Source organism: Zeugodacus cucurbitae, chromosome 2 (genome assembly GCF_028554725.1).
Source record: "Zeugodacus cucurbitae isolate PBARC_wt_2022May chromosome 2, idZeuCucr1.2, whole genome shotgun sequence".
Lineage (NCBI taxonomy): Eukaryota > Metazoa > Arthropoda > Insecta > Diptera > Tephritidae > Zeugodacus > Zeugodacus cucurbitae.
In genome coordinates this window covers 37,644,215-37,653,739 of record NC_071667.1, presented here as the reverse complement: position 1 = coordinate 37,653,739, position 9,525 = coordinate 37,644,215, and the positions used below count along the sequence as shown (strand labels likewise).

Here is a 9,525-nt window from a genome sequence, read left to right as displayed (position 1 = left end):
TTGAATTTCACTAATTGCCACAATTCACTTCTTTTTTTATTAAAAACTATCTTCGTTTTTTCATATTATAAAAATAATTATTATAATTTTATCACGCGATTCACGAAATCAAACTTTGTATTTGAAGAATTTTTTTAAATCAACCGTAGAATATTATTCAAATGAATATATTCAAAATGAACAATATATTAGTATAAAATCACTATATCTAGTTCGAACACCAAAAAATTACCGCTACAACACATTTGTTAACTAGTTCGTTCCAGTGATAAGTTTCATTCAAAGTAAAATAATGGCTTGTAGAAAAATCACCAATCACTGATATTAAGGTCTAGCAGTCAATGTCGCTATATGTGATTTTTCAGTCACAGCGATAAAATCCGGTGGTGATATATCGCTCATCACTAGACTTTATACCGTATATATAATAATAATATATGAAATGTCTTAGCAAAATTAAATGAACACTAAATCATGGATATGGTGTAAGTGGGTGCACAAAATTAGTAAAAACGGTCTAGGAATTATCCAAGCTGCCACATACTATTTATAGTGATTCTCGTTATTCTAGTGGACTTTATGCCAAATATATGGGTCGAATTATGTGTTATTTTAACAACAATAAATAAATAACTTGCAAGAGTACTACTAGTTTAGTAACGACATATGTATGTATCTTTTGTAATTAAGTAGTCAAAGGAGTTGTTATACATATGCCGACGATGTAAAAAATTCTAAAATATATACTACAAATAACAAAAGTGCAACATCTTAAAACATGTGGTTTCTTGAAGTAATAAAAATTATATGTCACTGAATCTAAAACATAATATTCTTATGAAGAATACTGAGTGGATCATTTTGTAATTAAATTATAAAAATACTTATTAATAACAATAATAATAAATATGAAAAAAAAAAACATTACAAAACTATGACGGAAATTAAATCTGTGTTACATAAGAAATATGGTTGCGTGATGCGTGGTTGTAGTCAAAATAATATTACGTACTAAATTTGGATGAAATTGGTCGAGTGGTTCAGTTGTTATGATATTTCATATACATGTGGGCGGTTCCATGTCCAATTATTCCAGAATCGCATAACTCAATCTTAATTTGAAATTTAATCCTTTGTATTTTTTTATCGAATTTTACTTTGTACGCAAAATGCCGAAAAGGAAATGTTTTTCTCAAGTTTGGTTGATATAAATAGTATCTTGTGAGATATGTACATGCACTATCTTCTATGATTCTCTGTGCCTAATTTTTAATTTTATAGACCGTTTTACATATTCGTATAGCAGTACATTTTGCATATTTAAGTGTTCCGATTTCGCCCATCTACAATACCAACCTTCTCGCCCACAAAATGGCGTTACCGAAAAACTATAAAGTGCTTTAACTAAGTCACAAATAAAGCTACGACATGAATTTTGTACAGAGTGCCACATTAGGGAGGAGCATAAAGTGGACGTGGCCCCGCCCCACATAGGGTTTTTGCACATGTGTATCTCGAAAACTAAATAACTTTTATAAACCTAACATAGTCGACACATTTCCCTTTAGCATCCAAAAAGGGCGAAATTGGTTAACAACAACTTTCCAAACTAGCAATAATTATTACCTAGATTTTTAGAACATAGAAAAACTGCATTTAACATAAACGTCTTCAATAGCACAGGAAGTATTCAAATTCAGAAGGAATGAGGGGCTCGAACACAAACCATTTAGATATTGATGAATACTGAGGGTATTGAAATAACACCAACAACAAAAATAATACTATAGTATACATATACTATGTATATTAAAACATACATTTAATAAAAAATGGTCTAATTTTTCATTATGAATTAACTTTACAAAATAACAATCTTATGGAATTGCAGTGGGCGAGTTACATTCTACTCTTCTACTTGTTTTTTATTCTGCTTTATAAAGTTTAGGAAAAATTTAATAAGCAATCATTTAATACCTTTTAAAATTTGTAAGTACTACTGTAAGAGCCATATTTGTTGTTTTAGATATAATATGTAAAATAATCTTATAATTAAAAATTAAAAAAAAACTGAATCCTTAATAATACTCTAAAATGTGAAGTGCTCAATATACATTGCCGTCGGCTAAGTTATCAGTAATTTGGTTATTAACTTTTTACTCATTCAAAAATATAATTGGAATTCGGAAGTCGTAAGAATTGAATACATTTTGATCGTATACATATGAAATTTAATATGCCCATATAACTATATAGCAGACTAGAAATGGTTCAATTAAATATTAATTTCTAAGTATTTGATTCTTAATATCATGCTTTTTAATTGTTGTTTTTAAGATATTAAATATTATGTACAAAAAGAATTATAATAAAAGTAATTTTAAAAATAATACATTACATATATATGCATAACAGCCATTAGGAACTAAAGAAGTTGACTCCAGTTTATTTCAAATGTATATGGTTATAACTAGTGTTGTCACAGGCTGGAACTCAGTCGAGGCTGTGGATCAACATTTGTGAAATATAACGGTTGTAAATTTCCAAGCGGAGATTTCATCATTAATATTGGGTGTAGCGGAATATCGTAAACTGATGTGACATTTAAGCATGGTTCCAAATTGATGGGGTTTTGTCCCGACCTACTATAATGTAGAAAGGACATGTCGGTATTTTCAGTAATGGTGTGCAGCGGAGGAAGTGATTGATGGTTCATTTCAGTACTTATTGTGGTCCGACTGTTTTGTTCGAACGTTTCTGTTTCCAGTCTTTCAGAACAAAATTTCTCATCACTGGTAATGCTTTTCATGGACATTGAATCCAGTTTATCGGGCGTTATAAGACTTTCAATAGTAAAAGAACGCTTTTGTCTAGATTTGTTAATAATGGTTGATCCATCCGTAATTGGTGATATGGCATGGGACCGATGCAATATATTCGAGAATGTTGCATCAGTATTTGTAGTCATTGCAACTTGTGGATATCCTAATGATATGGCAGTGGTTGTGAAATTTGTGATAGGATGCGGGTTTCCGCCAGAACGTTGAGTTAGTGTAGGTATATTTGCTACATTAGTTAAATATAGCGAGGAGTCATTAATTAATGGTAATTCTGATGGTGTAATTGATGTGTTTTGTGGTGTGTTACTTTTAAAAAAGAAACGATTAAGATTCGCCCATGTAGCCAGTCCCTCTTTCAAATAATCTTTATCGTGTTTATGTAATTTGAAGCGTTTCCGCCGCCGTAGTAAGCTACCATTTTCAAACATGTCAATTGCTTGTGGATGAAGAGCCCAGTAAGCACCTTTACCTGGTCGTTCTGGTATTCGAGGAACCTTTATAAAGCAATCATTAAAACTGAGATTATGCCGTAAAGAATTTTGCCATCGTTGTGTGTTTTTTCGGTAGTAAGGAAATCGATCTATTATAAATTTGTAAATATCACTCAGAGGTAACATTTTTTCGGGTGAGTTCCAAATAGCCATAGCCGTTAAGGAAATATATGAATACGGAGGCTTTTGATCGCCATATGATTCCCTCGGAGGTCTTGGCATAATTTTGATTTCGAAATATTACTATTTTTATTTATTTCATTTGGTAATGCATTTTATTGCCATAAAAACACCCACTTATTTGATTGATTGTGTATTATATTATTATATTTCACACTAATTCTCCGACGGTGAAATACCAAATTTTATTTAAACAACAACACTCTTTAACGTTTATCTCTTGGCAATGATTGTGCGCGGAAATTCAAACGAAAGTACGAGCATCACTAAGAGCAACGAAGCCGAACTGTTAACGAAAACAAAATCTCAGACACAGTGACGACAGCCCCTGCGCGAGAAAAAGCAAACACACATACTCATTTATGTGTAACACAAATGCAACTGTTCAAAAATCACTCCACGCAACCAACCAGAAACGCAGAAAATCCGATGCATCACAATACTCGTTTTTCTATGGTTTCTTATACACACCCCCTCTATATATGTACGAATTTATATAAATAGGCGTATATGCTAAAATGACACACAAATGGATAGTTTTATTCCACCCTTTGAGCACGCATCAATGGTCAAGGGAGGAGTTTCCCTAGGTTAAATACATATTACTAGCCAACTATCTTGTCTTACATTAAATAAATATATAAATAATGGTATAAATGAAATATTTGCAAACTTATACCCTCTACACATACGCATATACAGTATGCAAAGTCCGTATTCGTACACCCTATTTTTTCAGCGAAAGTAGACATTTTCAATCCAATTTTGAAAACAAAAACTAGATTTGGACGAAAAATGATTGCAGAATGCCAAATGTATTAATTTTTATACAAAAGTGAATAATATTTCCACAAAAAATAAAAACATAGCATAAACACACCCAAAATCCGTATTCGTACACCTCTAACTGATACATATAATCAATAGAATAAATTAAAATTAGTAGATACTTAGTGAGATATCATTTTTGTTTAATAACTTCGTACAATCGCCTTTGCATTGATTTCAAAAACTTTTTCGTAATTTTTTGGGATAACTTCTTGCACTGCCTTTACAAAGTTGTTCCCGTCCCTAATATTGTTAATTTTTAACGATAGATCATAAATTTTCAATTCGGTTTATATCTGGACAGTAGTACAAGATCCAAAGACGAGTATCCAGCGCAGTATGTTTGGGGTCAATACCTTGGTGAAACAGAACAGGAAAGTCCACTTTTCTTTGGTGGACAACAGAATGAAACGGTTAAAATTAGCTAGAATGTGCAAAAATAAAGATTTTCGATTCTGATAATGTGTAATATTCACTGATTAATCTAAATTTAATATTTAATATAGTGATAGTGATAAAGTATGGCGCGATAAAAATAAACTTTTTCATCACATAAAGCTTTTTCCGTTATGTTTTGGGGATGAAATCAATGCAAAAGGATTGTACGATGTTATTAAACAAAAATGATATCTCACTAAGTACTAATTTTAATTTATGCTATAGATTATAGGTATCAGTTAGAGGTGTACGAATACGGATTTTGCGTGTGTTTATACTATATCTTTAGTTTTTGTGGAAATATTATTTACTTTTAAATAAAAATCAATACAATTGGCATTCTGTAGTAACTTTTCTTCCAATTCTAGTTTTTGTTTCCAAAAATGGTTTGAAAATTTATATTTTTGCTAAAAAAAATAGGGTGTACGAATACGGATTTTACATACTGTACATACATATGTATGTATGTTATACCTGAGACAGACATGTGGTATGCTTCAGAAACCATATGTGTATCACCGGTCTTCCGAATTTTTTTTGAAAGCAAATGTGTTCCGTACTACAATACAGTTCTAGAAACAATGGATCATTGAACACACCGAAAGCTTTAAGCTCTTCTGCCACAATCATGTTTTCTGACATTTTGACATACAGACAATAAATTAAATTCAAAATAAACTGAGATCAAAAAACAAAATTTGAAAAAATGATGTGGAAAATATGTTGAGAAGTAATAATTATAATGGTAAAAATAATATTTTAAAATTGCTTGAAGTTATAACTAAATCAGGATCAATTTCCTGCCTGTTATTCATAATTATATTCTGCTTGAATTTATTTGTATCAGCTGATGGATGTAAATATAGTACAATACTACATGTGTGACACTATGCTGGTACATGGTTTCTTCAGTTTATTGTCGTACACATTGTATGTCTGTCTTAGGCATTAAGGACATGACTCTGAAGCTTTGTATAAAAATATAATACGATAGAGAATACGATTTACTAAAAATCAAAACATTATATGCCTCTCAACATATATACAGTCCTAGACATTTGATTAAACGCACTTATAATTTTTGCAATTTTCCTATTATAAGTAATGTATAACTAATAGCGTTTTCCATTTCCATTCTCATTCTTTACAAAAAGTCAAATGCGTTTAATCAAATGTCTAAGTATTTTTAGCCTATTTTCCGAAAAAAATTATTTTGAGTAACAATTTCTTGTAAATTAACTAAAAACAAGTTTTAAAATTATTTCAAAATTAGTTCTGAGTGATTTCGCAAAAAAAATATTAACAGAAGATTGAAAATTTAAAAAATAATAACAAAAATTAAAGTGCGTTTAATCAAATGTCTATGACTGTATGTATCTGTAGAATACTTGTGCTATGTTTGTATAGTTACAGTTGAAGCTTCCTAACTCGAATCACCATAATCAACGAGTTAGACAGACTTCGAATTATTGAAGTTTTCGTTAAAATATAAAATGTTTCAAAACGCTGTAAAAAATCAAAGATTTTTATACAGTTTTACTTATTTACTTCGCATAAAGTTTTTTTCTTATTTACACAAGTTAAAACATGTATTCTGTAATTTTTGTCTGAACATATAGTTTTTGCTTGTTTGTTTCAGTAAAAAGTGACTGCTTAGTGCTTTGTAGGGATCGTCAGTTGTATTAATATTCAAATTTAAATAAGAATTACAAAGGAATGCATTACATCGTTTTTGAATGACGTTTGAATAATTTCTTCTTCATAATCCTCATCGTTTGCCATGGCGCTAGAAGTCAAATTAGCTCTGAAATATTCGGTTCTACAATATCATCATCTGTTATAAATCCAGCTGAGCACATCTCATTGTCCACCTCCATATAATCTGTAATAGTTACATTTGAAGGGATATTTGTATTACTTTTTCTTATCCATAATTCGAAATCAGTTCTCATAAATTTTTGGTCAAGAGCTAATTAAACAATTTCAGTTATGGAGAACTTCGAGTTATAGAAGTTCGAATTATGGAAGCATAATTGTATTTTCAATCAGCCTTATATTATGTATCATATAAAAATATATGTAAAACCTTGTGTTGTTAAACTGTTCAGTTGATTAGAAGCGGATATACAGTGGCTATTTAATAATTCAAAATGATATCTTTTAAACTAAAAGAGGAAATTTCGAAATTTAAACACAAGGTTATTTATTAAGATTATACTTTTAATAATTTTATTCAGTTTCTTTATTCCAAAAAAATAGTTTCGTCTTTATTTAACGAAAACAAAAAATACAGCGTTTTTCAACGTCACAGCTTATTTGACCCAGTTACAAAATTAATTATTTAAAATTAATTATTTAGAAAATATTAATATTTTGTATGTATTGATTTATAACCCTTTGAGGCGGTTTGCGATAGATTCTACTAACTTCTACGTAGTTGAAGGTGGTATTTTAGCTCATTCCTCCATTAAGACAGTTTTTAAGTAAATTTTGTTCGATACTTTGCGTTTTCGGATGTTGCTGGCTAAAATAGCCCAAAGATTTTCAATCACATTGAAATGTGCTTCGGATCATTTTCCTGATAAAAACTAAAGATGGACTCTATACCCAAATCTTTCGCACTTTGGGCCAAGTTATTTTTAAGAATTTGAAGATAAAGCATTTTATCCATTGTCCTTTCGATGAAGGATGGGAGCATGTGTGGAAGTTCACGTAAGTGAGGAAAGTTTTTGATTGTCATTCACTTGAGAGTGGCCAGAAACGATTCTTCTCCACATGGTTCAAGCAGGTCACGACTTCCGGTTTTAGACCAAGTATCCTCTGGATAGCTAACAAACATCCGTTTGAAGGCGAGCTAAATTAAGAAGGCGAACCCGCTTCTGCGGTTGTGCGTAGTGTTTGGGACCCACCACATTAAAACGAATTACCAATGGAAAATCGACGAAAGCCTCGGATGAGACAACCCCCTTTTGATGACGACCCCTGCAAACGTTTTAAGGATAATGATTTAAGGGCATGCATCCAGTGTTTTAGACGTGCGTACGCTCCGAGGACCAAATATAGACTCGGACCATTATCTGGTAGCAGCGAAGATACGAACCCGCCTCTGTGCAGCAAAGAGCGCCCGTCAACAAACACAAGGAAGGTTCGACGTCGAAAAGCTGCAATCGCAACAGACAAACAAAAAATACTCTACTCGATTTGCATTCCTGCTCTCTGAGAGTACTCATCAGCATCTCGGTATAAAGAAACTGTGGAAAAGCATCTACATCTCGCTGCGTACCGCTGCAGCCGAAACAATCGGATTTCCGCAACGACAAAAAACGAGCTGGTACGTTGAGAATAGCCGTCTCGCAGCGGAGAGAAAACAGATTGCGTACCTCGCAACGTTGCAAACGACCACAACACGTGCGGGATGGGATAGATATCGAAAACTGAAGAGGGAAGCCATGCGCCAAATCTTAGAGAAGACCCGTGAAAAGAGGATGATTATGTTATAAATCAATAGGGGGGACATACAAAATATTAATATTTCCTAAATAATTAATTTTAAATAATTAACTTTGTAACTGGGTCAAATAAGCTGTGACGTTGAAAAACGCAGTATTTCGTTTGTTGTTAAAGGCATATTAATTACTTTGCGTTTAAATTTCGAAAATTCCTCGTTTAGTTTAACAGATATGTCATTTGGATCTATTAAATTCGAGATGGGTCAAATAAGCTGTGAACCACTGTACATATGTACATATTTCAGAAGTCTTTAACTTTTAAAAAATCACGAGAGTGTATGTTGTGCGAACTCTCCTTAAGTTTTAACTTGTTATGCGCTTGCAACTTTCAGCGCAGCATACATATAAAAGTTGTATTCACCAAACGTTTGTTTGTAAAACCTAAAAGTGTTGCGCATATCGCTCATTTACTTGAATAGTGTCGCAACTCAAAAAAGTCGATTTTTAGGAGAGCGATTTAAAGATTTCAATTGTCTCTTATTTATCAAATATAGAAAAATTCCATAAGTTTATTAACTAATCTATGTAGTATCGTGTAATATATTAAATACAATGTTGAGAATAAATGGACCAAATAGAGTGTACTAATGCTTTTTCTTGGGCATAAACGTGATTCATTTTGAAATGTGTCGTTATTTATAAAAAAAAAATTAAATTTAGCCGTAATAAGTCAAATGTGTTTTTTTTTTGAAAAAAATCAATACGAAAAATTTAATTACTTTTCACCAATATAGTTGTAATACAAAATATGTCGTTCTTTCTGAAAAGAAAACCAAATTCACTCTATGACAATATGTGTTGTAACACAAAATATGTCTCTCTTTCAGAAAAAAAACCATGCCTAATTCTGGCACAACTGAGAAGTGTCGTTATTGCGGTTAAAAAATAATGCAACATAACAAGTCTAATAACGGCACATTCTTATTTCACGGTTTATTTTTCCTAGCATCGGAATGAAATTTTTATACAATATGGACGCTGAAATTGCGCACATTTCTGCATACTCAACTCAAAAATCGTGTTTTTTGAGTTGTGACACTATTCAAGTAAATGAGGGATATATTCTACAATCGAATAGGATATTTTAACTATATTAAGTGAAGATCACCAAATAAAAATTATGTACATACCTCCTCTAACGCCATATACCCACTATGATGATTACTCCATCCTTTTGCTGGACTGTATGCCATTCACAATTACGTCGCAGAACTTATGTTGAATTGAAAAATATCATAA

The 9,525-nt window shown here is 31.6% G+C and overlaps 1 protein-coding gene across 1 annotated transcript; it reads right to left on the bottom strand.

Moving 5' to 3' along the window:
• Positions 1-944: 944 nt before the first annotated feature.
• Positions 945-3,792, bottom strand: LOC105219849 (fork head domain-containing protein FD4). Its single transcript, XM_011196186.3, has one exon. The coding sequence runs from the start codon at positions 3,551-3,553 to the stop codon at positions 2,480-2,482; it is 1,074 nt and encodes a 357-aa protein (XP_011194488.1). The 5' UTR covers positions 3,554-3,792; the 3' UTR covers positions 945-2,479.
• Between the last annotated feature and the right edge of the window lie 5,733 nt (positions 3,793-9,525).